Here is a 17,275-nt window from a genome sequence, read left to right on the forward strand (position 1 = left end):
ATATGTAAGTGAATATTATTAATTTATGATTTTTAATTATTTTGATAAATATATTTATTGTTGACTTATTATTATTATTATTATTATTATTATTATTATTATTATTATTATTATTATTATTATTATTATTATTATTATGCCAAGGGGTAATTTATTTATAAGATATAATCAATTTAATTACATTAAATTTTCTCTATTTTTTGTTAATTAGTTATTCAAGTGCTTTAAACTATTATTATTTATTATGTTATTAGTTCTACAATTATGTATATGTAAGTTATAAATTGTTAAATGATTACCCTTTAAATGATATAATAAGTAACCACTATTGTTAGGTAAATTATAATAATATATGAACATATATTTATTCTATTTACTTATAATTTTATACAGTGCATACATATAATTTTGTTTTCATTTTTTTTCCTTTTGCATTATTTTTATGATTTTCAGATTATTAATATTATTTTTAGAATAACATTAATATTACTAGATAAAGATAATATTTAAATATATTATATTTTTTTATTATTTTAAAAAGATATAACATTTTTTGATATTTTAAAGTGATGAAAGTAATCATATAATTTAAATAATTTTTAATTATTTTATATTTTTAATCAATATTTTTATTATATTACTGCATTTTTTATTTTTATTATGAAATTTTTATTAAAAAATTTTCAAAGATAAAAAAATCTAATTGACATAAAAAGTAATACAAAAGAAAATATAGTGCAATTAACAATAAATTTAAAATATATATTTTTTTTATATATTAAAATTATAATTAGCAATGCGTAAAAGCACGGCAATTTGCTAGTTAATTATATTAGGGTGATAAATTTTATATTTTGCATTTATTATTACCGTTATTGTAGGAAATTATATATATTTATATTTTATTATAAAATTTTGATATTCTGCAAGTGCACTTAAAAATGTTGTAATTATCAGATCATATATATATATATATATATATATATATATATATATATATATTATCGCGATTAATTTATAATCTATAAATTTTATTAACATTCAATTTTTTATTATTTTCTTGATATTTTTATAGTACAATTAATAAATGATTGAAAATAAAAATTTATGTTAAGTGAATATTATTAACTTGTGATTTTTAGTTATTTTGATATATTTATTGTTGATTTAGTTGTTGTTGTCATTATTATTATTATGGTAATTTATTTATAAAATATAATTAATTTAGTTACATTAAATTTTTTTATTTTTTGTCAATTTGTTATTTAATTGCTTTATATTATGATTAGATTATGTAAGTTATACATTGTTAAATAATTACCCTTTTAATGCTATAATAAGTAGCCATTATTATTATTAGGAAAGTTATAATATATGAACATATATTTATTTTACTTGCTTATAATTTATATAGTTCATTCATATAATTTTAATATAGTTCATTCATATATTTATGATTTTCAGATATTAATACTACTTTTAAAATAATATTAATATTATTAAATAAAGATAATATTTGAATATATTATATTTCTTATTATTTTAAGATAATATAAAAATTTTTTATACTTTAAAGTGATAAAAATAATTATATAATTTAACCAATCTTAAATTATTTCATATTTTTAATTCATATTTTTATTATATTGCTATATTTTTATTATTTTTATTACGAAATTTTTATTAAAAATTTTGAGAGATAAAAAGTTTAATCGACACAAAAAGTAATAAAAAATAAAATATGGTGCAATTAACGATAAATTTAAAATATTATTTTATTTTTATATATTAAAATTATAATTAGCAATATGTAAAAGCACGGCAATTTGCTAGTTAATTACGTTAGGGAGATAATATTTTATATTTTGTATTTATTATTACTGTTATTGTAGGAAATTATATATTTTTGTATTTTATTAAAAAAATTATATTACCCTGCAAGTTCACTAAAAAATGTATTATCGCGGTTAATTTATAATCTATAAATTTTTATTTCCTTAGGATTTACCACGTTATAGAATAGAACTTGAGATTACTGCCGTCCGCCAAATACAAACAATGAAATAAATAAATAAATAAAAGAAACCACCTTGGTGTCAATATATATATATATGTAGAAAAGAACATTGATATAATCAAGAATTGCAAGCAATTTAATTAAAAGCTTGGCTTATTAAATCAATTTAATTAAATCAATACGCATTCTTTTTTCTAGTTAGTTATAATGTACCAATTTAATTAAATCAATAATTTGATAAAAAAAATTATAATTAATTGAATAAAAGAAAAATACGTACACATGGAAGTACAATACATTAATGCCAGCCATAAAGAGCAAAAGATAAGACAGAGACCATCGAAAACGTGCTTTTGATGAAATGATTTCTTATTGTTTTGCTTAAACTCTTTATAATTTCATTCGCACTAAATGATTTCTTCGTAGAAGGCCAATGTGGTGTTTCCACTTGCCTTCCTTCTTTCATTCCTCTTAATTTCTATATCTGTTGTTTATAAATTTCGTGTCACAGAATAGTTTACCACACGCCCACAAAATATTCATCTCTAAGTCTATTTTGCTCTTTCTACCTTGTTCAAACTCAGTTGCACAAGACCCTTCTTTTATCACTTATCATGGCTTCTACTTCTTCCACTCCTCCCAATCAGTGGAAGCCATGGGATGTTTTTATTGGTTTTAGAGGCGATGATACCCGTTATACTATTCTCTCCCATCTCCGTCAAGCCTTTGAGGAAAAACAAATCAAGGTGTTTAAGGATGAAGAGCTTCGTAAAGGAGAAGAGATCTCATCAGAGCTCTTGAAAATAATCCGAGAATCAAGTATCTCAATAGTCATTTTCTCTGAAAATTATGCAGATTCTGTTAACTTATAAAACACAAAGGAATGTATATAGAAGAGAAAGAAATTTGACATTCAATATCAAGCTTGTTTTTATTAATGAACCAATACAAAACTATTTACTGGCAAATAAGGCTATAAAATAGGAACAGAAAAGCAATACTTTAAAGATATTATTCTTAAACAATTTTCCTAAAGTTATGGAACTACTGCAGATATTGTGGAGCTACTGCAGATTTATGCTTGACTTGGTCTTGGATCATAACAATTCTTCCCCTTGATCCAAGTCTTGGATTGCATTCCTAGCTGTGCTCTTAACTTCTTGAATTGATCTGCTGGTAAAGTTTTGGTGAAGATATCTGCCACTTACTCTTCTGTACAAACATATTCCAAGCTAACTTCATTCCTCTCAATCTTCTCTCGGATAAAATGATACTTTATATCTATATGTTTGGACCTCCCTTACTGAATGGGATTTTGTGACAAGGCTATTGCTGATTTGTTGTCACACTTAATAGCACATGGATCTGAGCATTTGCCTTTGAATTCTTCTAATAATTTTTACATCGAAATTGCCTGCATAGTTGTGGTTGCAAGTGCTACATATTCTGCTTCTGTTGTGGAGAGTGTAGTGCATTCTTGCTTCTTTGTTGCCCATGCTATTGCTCCCTTACTGTGTAGAAAGGCATATCCTGTGGTGCTTCGTCTATCCTCTAAACATTGATGGTTGTCGATTCCACCAGAAATTAAATTAACTGAAATTACCAGTAATGAAATATTTTCTGCAATAAGTGTTAAGTCCAGGTCGAACCCTAAAGACTGAATTACTAAATTTCGTGCACTTGTGTAATGGAAAAAGAAATCAAGGTTTGGGGGGGGAGGGGGGGGGGGCGCATAATTCACAATCCAAAGAAGAAATCAAAAATTAAGAACTAAAATTAAATATGAAACTCTCAAATTAAACAGACTTCAGTCCAAGGTAATTCGTATTCCAATGCATTGATTTGATCATAGACAAAAGAAATACAATTATATCTTATTGAATACTTAACGTAGATTTACCAAACAGCGAGGTAAACCCCTAACTTCCCTATACTCATCAATTCGAGCCCAGCACTCTTGTTGACTCTAATTATTAACTGAATTGGTATTAAGCAATCATCATCAAATTCATAATTGCTTTAAGAATAGGAAGTAGTTAAGCTGAACAATAATTTATGAAGCATAAATCATTTAATTCACCCTATTGTTTCCTTAGGTTATTATCGAAAACTGGGATCATAATCAATAAAACCTAATTGCTACTTATGTTCAATCTTACACAACAATTACGGATTATGAAGATGAACTAGCAATTGATCACATCAAACAATTAACTAATAGGCCTTTTTAGTAAATCATTCAATAGATCAAAGATAATGAAATCAGAAAACAATAGATATTCAAAAAGACATAAATTAAATTAAGAACCTGGTCTCACAAATCATGCAAAAGAACTTGAATCCCTTGAACTGAATTAAAAACTTAGCCACTCATGTTCATGGCTTACAGAAAATTAAAGAAGAAAATTGAAGAAATATAGAATGTGAATGGAGAACAAAATTCTGATCCTCCTCTGTCGAGAGGCTGCTGAATCTCCTCTATTTATAATAAATGGCCTAGGATTAGGTTTAAGACTCTTTCTCTCTGTCAAAAACTGCAACTGGAGCAAAATCAGGAAACTGATTGTCGACGGATACACAGCCATTGTAACTTACTGGAGCTGAGTGGGTATGTTTTATATTGGCACAGAATGTTACACGGGTCTCCAGGATTTACACGGGTCAAGTTACACGGCCCGTGTACTTTGTTTCTTCCTCGGTTCTCTGGATTTCTTCTAGTAGAATGTTACATGGGTTTGTGATTGTGCTTACCGTGTACTTTGTATCAACAACGCTTCTCAATTCTTCACCCTTTTCAAGCTTCCTTCCACACTTCTATGCTCTGGAACTTCACCAAAACCCTGAAAAATACAGAAAGAGTCAGATTAATGCAAATGCTAAAAATTTCTCCATTTAACACAATTATTTCAATAACTCTCTAAACATATGCCTAATAGATAATTATACTTTAATCAACTGAATTAGGCATAAAGATACCCTAGAAACACTGAATGTGATGGGAGTAAAATTAATAAATTATGCACTTATCAAACATTCAGCCCAATCACTGTCTGAGAAAGCCACCAATCCTGCATTTTCTCCCTTCTTGTACAGTAGTCCAAGATCAATTGTTCCTTTAACATACCTTAAGATCCTCTTAGCTGCACTCCAATGTTGTTGTGTTGGCTTGTGCATAAACCTTGAGATGCAATTTGTTGCAAACACCAGATTTGGACGTGTGTTGGTGAGAAACATCAATCCTCCCACCAAACTTCTGAAAGTTTTCTCACTTACTTTTCCTGATTCTTCATCCAGCTTCAGCTTCTCCTTGGTACACATAGGAGTTAAGATTGACTTGCATTCTACCATGCCAAATTTCTTCAATAATTCTTGGGTATAATTTTGCTGATTGATAAAAATTCCATCCTCATACTGCTCCACTTCTATGCCAAGGAAATACCTCATCATTCCCAGCTCAGTCATTTCAAATTCACTCTTCATGGAATCCTTGAACTCTTCGAGCAAATCGATTGAATTCCCTATATAAACTATGTCATTCATATACAAACATATGAAAATAACCTGATTTCCTACCCTTTTTGTGTATAAGGTAGGTTCGTACAAGCTCCTGTTGTAACCATTCTTTGCAGAATGATCATCAATAGGCTTGTACCAAGCTCTGGGAGCCTGTTTCAGTCCATAAAGGCCTCGTTTTAGTTTATACACTTTACCTTTGCAATCCTTCCATTCAAAGCCTGCAGGTTGCTCTATATACACATCTTCTTCAAGAACACTGTTTAAGAAAGCTGTTTTGACATCAAGTTGGAAAAGCTTCCAACCCTTCATTGTAGCGACACTTATGAGAGTTCTAATTGCCTCGAACCTTGCAACTGGAGCAAAGGTCTCAAACACATCCACTCCATAGACTTGAGCATACCCTTTTGCCACCAGATGTGCCTTATATTTTAGAATACTCCCATTAGGATTCAACTTGGTTTTATATATCCACTTCAGTCCTATAGCTTCTTTTCCTACTGGTAGATCAGTAAGGAACCATGTTTTGTTTTTCTCGATAGCCTTGATCTCCTCCTCCATAGCTTGAATCTACTTCTTTTCATGCTTTGCTTCTTCAAAAGTTTCTAGTTCTGATATGAACATGGCTTGCGTTGCTTCATAAATATCTGCTATGCTTCTTGTCCTCCTGGGAGATGAGTTAGGAGAATCCACAAGCTGCTCTTCTTCTAGCTGTGTCACATTGTCTACAAGTGTCACAGTGACTATTTCCTTTTGTTGTGTCTTCCAATTTCACACATTCTCTTCATCAACAATTACATCTCTGCTCACAAAAACTCTATGGTTTATAGGATCAAAAAGTTTATAAGCTTTTTCATGCTTTGCATATCCACTGAGAATACATTTCACACTTTTATCATCTAACTTTCTTCTCATTTCATTAGGAATACAAGCATAAGCAATAGAGCCAAAAATCTTTAAATGACTCACTTGAGGCAATTTTCCATATTAGAGTTCATAAAGTGTTTTAAACCTGTTAGTTGTAGACGTACTTCGATTGAGGGTATACACAGCAGTTGCAACAGCTTCTGCCCAGAATTTTATTGGTAAGTGAGCCTGATTGAGTAGGCACCTTGCAGCTTCTACTATATTTCTATTCCTTCACTTCACTATTCCGTTTTGTTGTGGAGTGTAGCTCATTGTCAATTGCCTTCTGATTCCATATTGTTTGCAAAAGTCTTCGAACAGTATAGAGTTGAACTCTCCCCCTCGATCTATTCTTAGTGCTTGAATGGTGAGTCCCTTTTGATTTTCAACTTCTGTCTTGAATTCTCTAATTCTTTCAAGAGCTTCATTCTTCTGTTTTAGGAAAAACACCCATTGCATCCTTGAATAATCATCAACCAACAGTAAAAAATACTTACTTCCATTTAGCGACTCCTCATGCATTGGTCCGCATATATCAGCATGAATCAAGGCAAGCGGTTGTTGGGCTCTAACTGTTTTTCCTTTAAAAAACTTCTCTCTATGTTGCTTCCCTTTAATACAGGCTTCACACAATCCAAGTTTAGTATGTAGTGTCGGGAGTCCTTCAACAACTTTTGCTTGACTCATGTGCTTGAGTTCCTCATAATTAAGGTGAGAGAACCTCTTGTGCCATCTTCTTGATGATTCTGATACAGAAGTGTAGAGACTAAATTTTGAATTTGGAAAATTCAAAGGAAACATCTTGTTTGATGTCATTTTGACATCAACAATTTGATTCCCTTGATTTTCATATATCCTACAATTTTCTTCTTCAAATAGCACCTTATATCTAGCTTGAATAATTTGACCTAAGCTTAACAAACTTTGTTGCATTTCAGGAACATAGAGCACACCAGTGATTGTCCTCTTTCTAGCTAGAGTTGCAACTGAAATACTTCCTTTTCCGACAGCAATAATTGTGTTGTTGTCTTCCAAAGTGATAGGTGTCTTCTTTGTTTCATCCAAATCAAGAAATAAATTTTTATTTCCTGTCATGTGGATTACTGCAGCCACTATCAAGATACCAGACTTCATCCTTGTGTTCATCCTTTAATATGAAGCATGAATATAATAATTTCTCCTCTGTTTTTCATTAATTTCTTCTTGGAAGTTTGCTACTTCTCCTTTTGCTCTGCAATTCTTTGCCAAATGAGCGTACTTCTTGCAGTTATAGCATTACAAGTCATCTTTGTACCAGCAGTCCTCTTCAGCATCATTCTTTTTCTTACAAAATCAGCATTGTGGAAAATCCTTTGATTCTCCTTGCTTCTTGTATGATTGACCTCTGCCGCTTCCTCTTCCTCGGGCTCCTCTTCCTCTCCCTCGGTTGCTTATTGCTCCTCTTCCCTGACCATGGACTTTGAGTTTCATTTGAAATGGTTGTTCCACACTAGTATTTTCTTTAGACCTCTTCAACCTGTGTTCATGAGATTGAAGGGATCCTGTTAGATCATGTATTGAATAATTACTCAAGTCCTGCGAATTTTCAATTGCTATTGCAACTGAGTCATATTTTGATGGTAATACTCTCAAGACTTTCTCTTCCACTTGTCGATCTTCCATGCCCTGTCCACATGCTTTGAGTTGGTTAATAACACTTTGAACTCTGCTCATGAACTCCATAATATTTTATGTGCTCTTCATTGACAGGTTTTTAAAGTCTCTTCTCAAGGCTTGAATCTTCACTATAGTGGCTTGGTTGGATCCTTGGAACTCCTTCTGCAAAATGTCCCAGGCTTCCTGTGCTATTTGTGCTCTCATAATTCGTGGAAACAACACATCATGCACTCCTTGTTGAATCATAGCTAGAGCTCTTGCATCCTTTTTCTGCTTTTCTTTTAGCTCATTCCGTTGAGCTTATGTCAATCTTTCTGACTCTTCAGGGGGTCGTGTAGCCATTTTTTACTAGCTCCCATAGATCATAAGATCCAAGCATGGTCTTCATTTTGACAGACCAAAAGGGATAGTTATCACCTTTAAGGATTGGAAGAGTTGTTGGAGGGTCAGACATTTTAGTAGTAGAGAGGTGTTTAGCAATTGAAGGTAAGAAGGTTTTGAGGTCTGTGGGTTGTGTGGTTTTTTTGGCTCTGATACCACTATTAACTTATAAAACACAAAGGAATGTATATAGAAGAGAAAGAAATTTGATATTCAATATCAGGCTTGTTTTTATTAATGAACCAATACAAAACTATTTATAGGCAAATAAGGCTATAAAATAGGAACAGAAAAACAATACTTTAAAGATATTATTCTTAAACAATTTTTCTAAAGTTATGGAACTACTGCAGATTCTGCAGATATTGTGGAGCTACTGCAGATTTATGCTTGACTTGGTCTTGGCTCATAACAGATTCTCCATGGTGCTTGGATGAGCCTGTTGAGATACTTAAATGCAACAAAGAATCAAAACAAACAATCATACCATTTTTTTACAGAGTAAATCCAACTGATGTTCAAAAGCTAACAGGGAATTTTAGGAAGGCATTTGCTATTGCTGTGCTTGAAGAAGTACTAGATAAAGACAGTTCACAAAAGGTGGGCAATTGGAAGCGTGCTTTGATAGAAGTAAGCAACTTAGGAGGATGGGATTCACGGGTTACCAAGTAAGTTACTATTTTAATTACTCTTTATTGTAGTTTTCTAAGTTTCAATTTGAAGAAAGAGAATCAAAATATAGAAACTTCTAATACAATACAAAGCACTAAAACCAAATATAGGCAGCACTAATGTGGAAATCGACATTTGTTACCATAATCTAAAAAAAAAAAAAAAAACATATTAATTATATATTGGTATTTACTTAAAAGTGTCAGCCTATTGCCTCTTACTAGTGTTTGTTGTTTATATGTGACTAGGGATGAGGCCGAATTAGTTGAGAAAATCGTCAATGATGTGTTGGAGAAATTCAATGAAATGTCTAAAAGTGATGATTCTTATGATTGCAAATTAATTGGAATTAAATCACATGTGGAAAAAATAGAACAGTTGTTAATTGATGAAAATGTTGTAGGAATTAATGGAATGGGAGGCATTGGCAAAACAACTATTGCAAAAGAAGTATATCGTCGAAACAAGAATGAATTTGATGGTCATCACTTTGTCGAAGATGTTAAGGCAAAAAAGAAAAGCCAAATAGCAAATGACGTGCAAAAGAAAATCATTCATCAATTATTAAAGAAGAAACATGTAGGCGATTTGAGTGATTTTAATAGGAGAAAGCTCAAGAGTAAGAAGGTATTGATTGTTTTTTATGATGTAGATAATCGAGACGATTTAAAAGATTTAGTAAGAGAGTGTGATTTGTACTGTGAGAGAAGTAGAATCATTGTAACTAGTCGAGATTTGCAATTACTTAAATATGTTTGTTCAGAGGAAGGCATATATGAGGTGGAGAAATTAACTGATTCTCAAGGTCTGAAACTCTTTAGCTTGCATGCCTTCGGCCAAAATCTTCCCAAGCAAGAATATAAGGAGCTCTCAGAGCTGGTGGCAAACTATTCTAGAGGCAATCCATTAGCTCTTAGAGTTTTGGGATCTCACTTATCTGATATGAGTATAGAAGAATGGGAAAGTGAATTGGAAAAATTGAAAGGCCAATCTTTTCCAGAAATTCGAAAAGTTTTACAAATAAGTTATGATGGGCTAGGGAGGAATGAAAAGAAAATATTTCTTGATATTGCATGTTTCTTCAAAGGGCAAAATAAAGATGATTGAGAGCACACTAGAAGCACTTGGTTTCCATCCAAAAAGTGAAATACGTCGTCTAATTAATAAATGTCTCATAACTGTTTCATCAGTCAATAAGATTCATATGCATGACTTGATAGAGCAAATGGGCAAGGTTATTGTTAATAAGGAATGCGACCAGCCTGGAGGACGCAGCAGGCTGTGGAATTTTGAAGATATTGACCGTGTAAGGTCCAAATTAGTCATTGGAGCTTCTTTCACTATCATTTTTGAATTTTGTAAGAATTGTAGCTCTCATCACCAATTAAGTATTAATCGATAATCCATTTTTGCTGTTATTTCATTGGGGAACTGAAAAAGTTGAAAGGCTATTGCTTGATATAGGTGGAACATATAATTTGGAACGTCCAACGTCCTTCATGAAGTTGCGCAATCTTAGATTCCTCAAAATCAGGAGTACTGAAGTGCTAGTTGCTAATAACAAGCTTGAATTTCTTCCACAAACGCTAAGATATCTTGACTGGGGTCTAGAATCTTTGCCATCAAATTTTTGTCCAAAGAATCTTGTAGAACTTCACATGTCTTTTAGCAATCTCACACAACTGTGGAATGGAGATAAGGTACCATTTACAAATTTTAGCTGCATTTATAAAGTTCATTTGTATCTTCTAATTTATTGGTATTTTTCTATTTAATTTCAGCCTCTTAGAGATCTCAGCAGCTCTATACGCCTAACCAGGATTCCAGACTTGTCTAGTATTGCCCCAAATCTCGAGTTTTTATATTTGAATGGATGTCCAGGTTTGGTTGAATTTCCCTCTCTTCAAAATCTGAGCAAGCTTACTGAACTAAGTCTAGGTGGGTTTGATAAGTTCACTCATTGTCCAGAGATTCCTTGTAATATAAGGATTCTATACTTACATCAAAATGCAATAGAACTACTTCCCTCATCAATTGAGCATCTGTCTCAACTTGTCAAATTGTCCTTGTTTGAGTGTACAAGACTCGTAAGTCTTCCGAGCAGCATTGGCAAATTAAGAAGTCTTGAACAACTTGATCTCACTTTTTGTTAAAATTTACGAAGTCTTCCAAAAAGCATTAAACAACTTTCGAAGTTGAAATGGCTTGATTTAAATTATTGCAAGAGACTTAAATGTTTACCAGAGCTTCCATCATGCTTGGAATACTTAGATGCCTCAGATTGCACCTCTCTCAAATCTGCATCAACTTCTTTCCTTTTCTTAGAAGATGAAGATGAAAATGCAAAAGCAGATAAAAGTGAAAGTGAAGATGATAATAAAGAAGCATATAAAAGTGAAGAAGCATATAAAGGTAAACATGAATTATGTTTCGAAGTTTGCAAATTTCTTGACTTTGGTGATTGCTTCAATTTGAATAAGAAAGTAATAGAGGATGTTTTTAAAGCACATTAGTATGGTGAGAAAGTTAGATTATATATGGAAGGAGGTGAAGTGCCAGAAGGGATGAAATATAAGAATAAAGGATCTTCGCTTTCATTAGTCGGACTTGACCTCCATCACTTAGTTGCCTTCTCTTTCTGCGTTGTTCTTCATCCCACACTTTATTCTCGTGATCCAGATTATGGTCTTATTCCTGAAAGCATTGATTTAGTCTGAATTTCATGGATGGATCTGGATATAGGCGCAGCTTTCTTTTCATTTTATACTTCTATGGGGACGGGCCTTGGGAGGACGAGTACAGTACAAAGTATCGTCCGATTAAATCAGAACACGTGTTGCTTTCGCTCAATGGATTTAGAACACGTGTTGATGAAGAGTATTTCATTGAGGCCTCTTTTCACATTGACGATTAATGGGGGCCAATAATTACTGAGTGTGGGGTCCATCCTATATATATAGTACAAATGAAAAGCGAAGCAGAAATGAAGAGCAACCCCATCATCATCAAGATGACGAGAAAGGCGAACCTTCTCTTCGAAGATTGGAACAAATTCAAGAGCAAAATGACGTTTTGAATCATGAGAGGAGGAAAAGGAAAAGGTAAATTCATTTTTTATTTGCTGTTTTAGCAATCTTAATCTTAATATTCTTCGTCAGTACACTTGCTTCTTAACTGCTCCAAGGTTAGGCATTACACAATCTGTTGCTCCATATTCTATTTATAAATCCTAAATTTTACAATATTGGACCTCAATTTCTTCCAATTACTCTGTTCATGTTGATGGGTACTCATTGCTTGACCAACTTATCTGATGTATGCCAATTTTAGAGTGAAGAATAATGAAATTGATAGAATTTTCAAATGGTGTATCAATCATAATTTGACAAGTATCATGGAGATAATGGTATCTGAATTAAAGAGGAAGCTGCATCCTTTGGGGATTATGAGACTATTGTATAGCTTTGTATAGCCAATGTTAACTTCAATAATGAATTTTGATGTTTGATAACAACGATGTACAATTAGTTATTGGAATGACTCAATTGTGCTAGTTATATAAAGTGAAGAGCATAAGATTATAAAAATAGCATGCTATAAATATGTTATACTAATGGTGAAATAGTAATAGACGTTATAAAAAAATAATGATCAGTTCGTTGTTTTCATTGCATAAAGTAGACTATAGTTTAAGGGTTTTGGATAAATCGGTGGTTAATTATTTGAAGATTAAGGTAGGTGAGTTTTTTATTTATAAAGGTTATGGAGAAGATAATTCTAGCTCTACTAAGATTGAGAATAAATATGTGATATTTGGATTTTAAGAACTAGTTAGTAGTGAGAGTGTGTCTTTCATGTTAAATGTAGAGATGGAGAAAAGGTAAAACTGTAAATTTAGTATAGTTAGTGATCGATTTAGTATCTATATATGGGGAAAAAGAATTTAATTTCAGCAGAAGCTTAGTGGTAATAAATTAGATTTTATGATTCCTTAAGTTATGAAATTTCAAAGAAGAAATTCTTTTTAGGGGAAAAGAATTATAATACCCTATGTCCTAATAATAATAATAATAATAATAATAATAATAATAATAATATGTTTTTAGAGATATTTTAATAGATGTTTTCAGAGAAAAAAAAAAAAAAGGGGGACAAAATGGGAAAAAAAGGAAGAGAGGACTAATATGAAATTTCTCTAGAATCTAATAGAAATAAAAGAGGAAAGGAACGATTGATTTGGGGATCCTCACAAATGAAAAAAAATAAATAAATAAATAAAAGAAGAGTCTAGAATCAAAAAAGGGGGAAAAAAATACATTGAAGGGATGAGGAGATCGGGTGAGAGGGGTAGGGGAGAGTTGCAACGAAGAAATTATCCTTGGGTAAATTTTCGGAGTGCAAGCCAGCTAGCACGTCAAATCCCCTTCCCTTCTTTGATTAGGCTTTATAGTGTTATTTTCTTTCGCCTGGAAACAGAAAACCCAACGGAAAGAGAGGAAGAGCCATGGCTATCCCTCACCAAATTAGTTTATTTTTTTTGGAACTACAGAAAATCTGACCCTCCTCCACCTCTTTGGAATGCCAAATTACCCCTGCAACTCCTAGTTTTAGTGAGAAATCGACGAAGAGAAAGGGAATCAGCATCTACATTTAGATGTGCAAAGGCTGCAATAAAGGTCACCAGGACCTTAAACTTCTTTTTCCATCTCTAAATGGTTGATTTTAATATTGATGAGTGGAGGACACGCACAGCAGTGCCGGGTAACTGCTCACAAGCCATTGATGAAATTCTGATTTATTTGATTTCATTTGTTTTAATCATCTTAGATTCCAAATTGATGTTGGCTATGCTAGTTATTTCTTATTCCTCGGATGACACTGTATTGGGTTTGGTTAATTACGGTTAATATATCCTAATATGTTATTGCCAATTGACTTGCTTTAGAAAAAGAAAAAAAAAAAAAAAATATATATATATATATATATATATATATATATATATATATATATATATTATCATCAAGATGATAAATTTTAAGACTTGCATGGGACCTTGAATTGTAAAAGCGAAGGCCATTAAAGTGAGCACTTCTTTGTTTAACCTTGGGTAAACGACCACAGAGTATATTCTTATACTAGACTGAATTCTATCTGTTGCAAAGTTTTTTTCTCATTATCTTTTGAAAGGGCTTTATTTCAAACCAATGCTATATTGTCTTGTGGAAAAATTACTGATGTTTATATTGAAGTAGCAAGAAACAAATTGAATGAATAATAAGTGTAGAGAGCCACTATTTCATCAGTTATTTTCTTGTTGTTTGTGCTATATTGTTAAGTATTATTGTAAAAGGATCCTAATAAGTGTCACATAAATTGAAATTTTAAGAATGGTCTGTTTTTTATTGACAGAAACAAAATGAATGAGAATAAAACACATCATAATTGTCATTCTATAAATCATGACTACAGGGTATTTTTCATTATGTATTGAGAGGTCTATAGTTCCATTACATTGGGCTGTATAAATTATGTTCACAGCAGAGATTATTATCATGACAGGTTTCTTTCAATGATATTCTATTAGTATTCAGTTTCTGCTCCTGCCAAAGTAGCTCTTTATGCTTGATTGGGAGCACATCCACTCTTTATAATTGTTTTTTTTTTTTTTTAGTGTGCGGGTTAAGTATAAATACATTTTTATAAACTTGCTGGTGCTGCCATTTATTGATTAAAGTTATTGGTTTATTATAATGTTACAAGTGGAATTGAAATTATAAATGATTGTGATATAGTTATATTTGATTATGTGGATGATTTAGTTTGGACTCCAAATAATTGTTGAATGGAAATGGAAATGGTTTAATGAAGTTTTTAACTTTATTTCTATTCATAACCACATTTATGAAATTTGAAATTATGATTTGAAAGGAGAGGAAATATAATAGTGGAAGTTTGAATCGGATATTACCAAAATTTGTATTTGTTGATATTTATGATATCTAGAGAGTCATGTTTTCTTAAATTATTTTGAAGGAAAGATAGGTTTGAATTGATATTGAAATGCTATCATTTTTTATTATTATTATTATTAGTTATGGTTCTATTTTAATCATGTAAGAGCTACGTGAACCTGATCTTCCATAGAATACAATATGTGACTAACAACATGTTTGAAGGTGAATTTTGATCTTTCACTAGTTAATACCAAAATAAAAATTGTTAGTGTCCCTAATAGAAGTTGATTTATTCTAGTTCAATTGATTGTTTGATGAATCTATATCCTATTGAAGGCCTTTATGTTTACTTTGAGAATTTTTTAAAGGAAACTATTAGCTGTGTTTAATTTTATTTCGTCTCCTAGTTAGAGGAGATGGTGTGACATGGTTGTTGTTGTTGTGTCTTGTCAGGATCTCTAACATGGCACAGCAAAATCCATAGAATTCAGCGACTAGTCCAAAACCGATTGGAGAAAGTGAATACAACAATAAGATCATGAGTTTAACAATAGCAAATTTTAGGGGGGAAAAAATTTCATCTCCTCAGAAGATGCAACGGCGAAACCTGAATTTGTCGCAAAACTATATTGCTAGTTTTTGAGGGTGAACTTACCAGAAAATCACCATTTTCGTATATTCTTTGTTCTCAGAGTTGCAGGCTTATTGCTCTTTTTAGGTGTAGAGATTTCTTTCGATTTTCATAGAAATTGAAGTCATCTAACAATGAGGTCTTAGCTGAATAACTCTTAAATATATTCAGCATTTCCAAACCTTGCTCCACTCCAAGCTGCGAATTATCATAACAAATCGTGTCAATCCAACCTTTAATATAACAGAGGCTATTGGGCACAAAATTCTATTCCAGCAGAATCTTTTTTCAGATATGTTGGATCAAAATATCAAATATAACTTGCATATAGTAAATAACAGAAAAATGGCAACATACTTCACTAAATATTAACAGCTAATTTTTTAAATAAAGAATTAAAAAAAATTAGTTTTCTAACTTTTAAAAATTTAATGAAAATTTAAAAAATAACTTTAAATTATTTTTAACTGTTAACTAAATTCATACTATAACATTTTCATAACTACAATTAAATATTTATTTAAAAAATATTAATTTGTGAATTTTAAAATTGTCATTATGAAATAAATGAATAATGCGTATTAAAAAATTAAAAGTAAAATAAATTTTTAAATAAATTTTATAATATTTTTTGTTATAAAAAACATATTTTCCCTTGTTTTTTTATGAAAATAAAAATTAAAATTTTCTTAAAAAAAAATAATAATAATTTTTACAAATAAACAAGCCCTTGTTTACTCTATTCTATATTTTACTTTTATCCTTTAATTTTAATTTATTAACAAAAAAATCCTTAAACTTTGATTTTATTTGTCAAAAATACTTCTAACCTGCTACAAACTTGTCATAGTAGGTTTTTCATGTTAAAAAAAATGAAATTGAATTTTTTTTCTATTTCCTCTCACAGTAAAAAAAAACCGATCATTTCAATAATTATCTGAATTTATTACAAAAATATCAATACCATCATAGCGATCTATTTTCTTTAAAGAATGAGGATTTATTCATCAATGAAAAGTGATGAAACTACATTTATAAATATCATATTGTAGTTTAGGGAGAGTTTTTTAATTTGAAAATCTGCTACTACATATTAGAGGGATTTAAAAAAAAATTAAAATTTATAAATTTGTTGATAACAATTGGAAGTTAAAGAATAGAAATAAACTACAGAGCAAAATTCAACTACGACTTATAAAAATTTATCCTTAAACGTTGCCTTCCACATTAAGTATGGAATTCAAATTTATGAGGACTTTGTTTGCAGCTTTGTCTATTTACTTTGCCGACAAAATGCTAGCCGTTCCTTTAACTGTTCATTAGGAATTAATATGTTCCTTCCGAGAAGAAGAATATGGTAGCTGTTTCCACTCATCTTCATTATTTTGTCACTTGTCATGGCCGGCTTCTACTTCTTCATCAACCTTGTCCCTGCAATTTGACATGTAATGCAATTTGACTGTGCAATTTTTTTGTTGAAGTTTAATTCCAATAGAACACATTGATATTAAAAAAAAATCAAATTAATTTTATTATTATTTTAAT

At 31.0% G+C, this 17,275-nt stretch overlaps 2 protein-coding genes and 1 long non-coding RNA gene across 3 annotated transcripts; all 3 read left to right on the plus strand.

The window, feature by feature from the left end:
- The first annotated feature begins 2,631 nt into the window (after nucleotides 1-2,631).
- On the plus strand, nucleotides 2,632-3,579 carry LOC131172776 (uncharacterized). Its single transcript, XM_058134299.1, has 2 exons — nucleotides 2,632-2,836; nucleotides 3,374-3,579. The coding sequence occupies exons 1-2, from the start codon at nucleotides 2,632-2,634 to the stop codon at nucleotides 3,577-3,579; spliced, it is 411 nt and encodes a 136-aa protein (XP_057990282.1).
- A 4,682-nt stretch (nucleotides 3,580-8,261) lies between these two features.
- LOC110646274 (TMV resistance protein N-like) lies at nucleotides 8,262-10,252 on the plus strand. The gene is made up of 3 exons (XM_021799671.1): nucleotides 8,262-8,328; nucleotides 8,889-9,141; nucleotides 9,394-10,252. Exons 1-3 carry the CDS (start codon nucleotides 8,262-8,264, stop codon nucleotides 10,250-10,252), a joined length of 1,179 nt encoding a protein of 392 aa, XP_021655363.1.
- A 3,052-nt stretch (nucleotides 10,253-13,304) lies between these two features.
- Nucleotides 13,305-15,995, plus strand: LOC110646266 (uncharacterized). The gene is made up of 2 exons (XR_009143690.1): nucleotides 13,305-13,906; nucleotides 15,553-15,995. It is a non-coding gene; the product is annotated as an uncharacterized LOC110646266 (long non-coding RNA).
- The last annotated feature ends 1,280 nt before the right edge of the window (nucleotides 15,996-17,275 follow it).

This window comes from Hevea brasiliensis, chromosome 14, assembly GCF_030052815.1.
Source record: "Hevea brasiliensis isolate MT/VB/25A 57/8 chromosome 14, ASM3005281v1, whole genome shotgun sequence".
Lineage (NCBI taxonomy): Eukaryota > Viridiplantae > Streptophyta > Magnoliopsida > Malpighiales > Euphorbiaceae > Hevea > Hevea brasiliensis.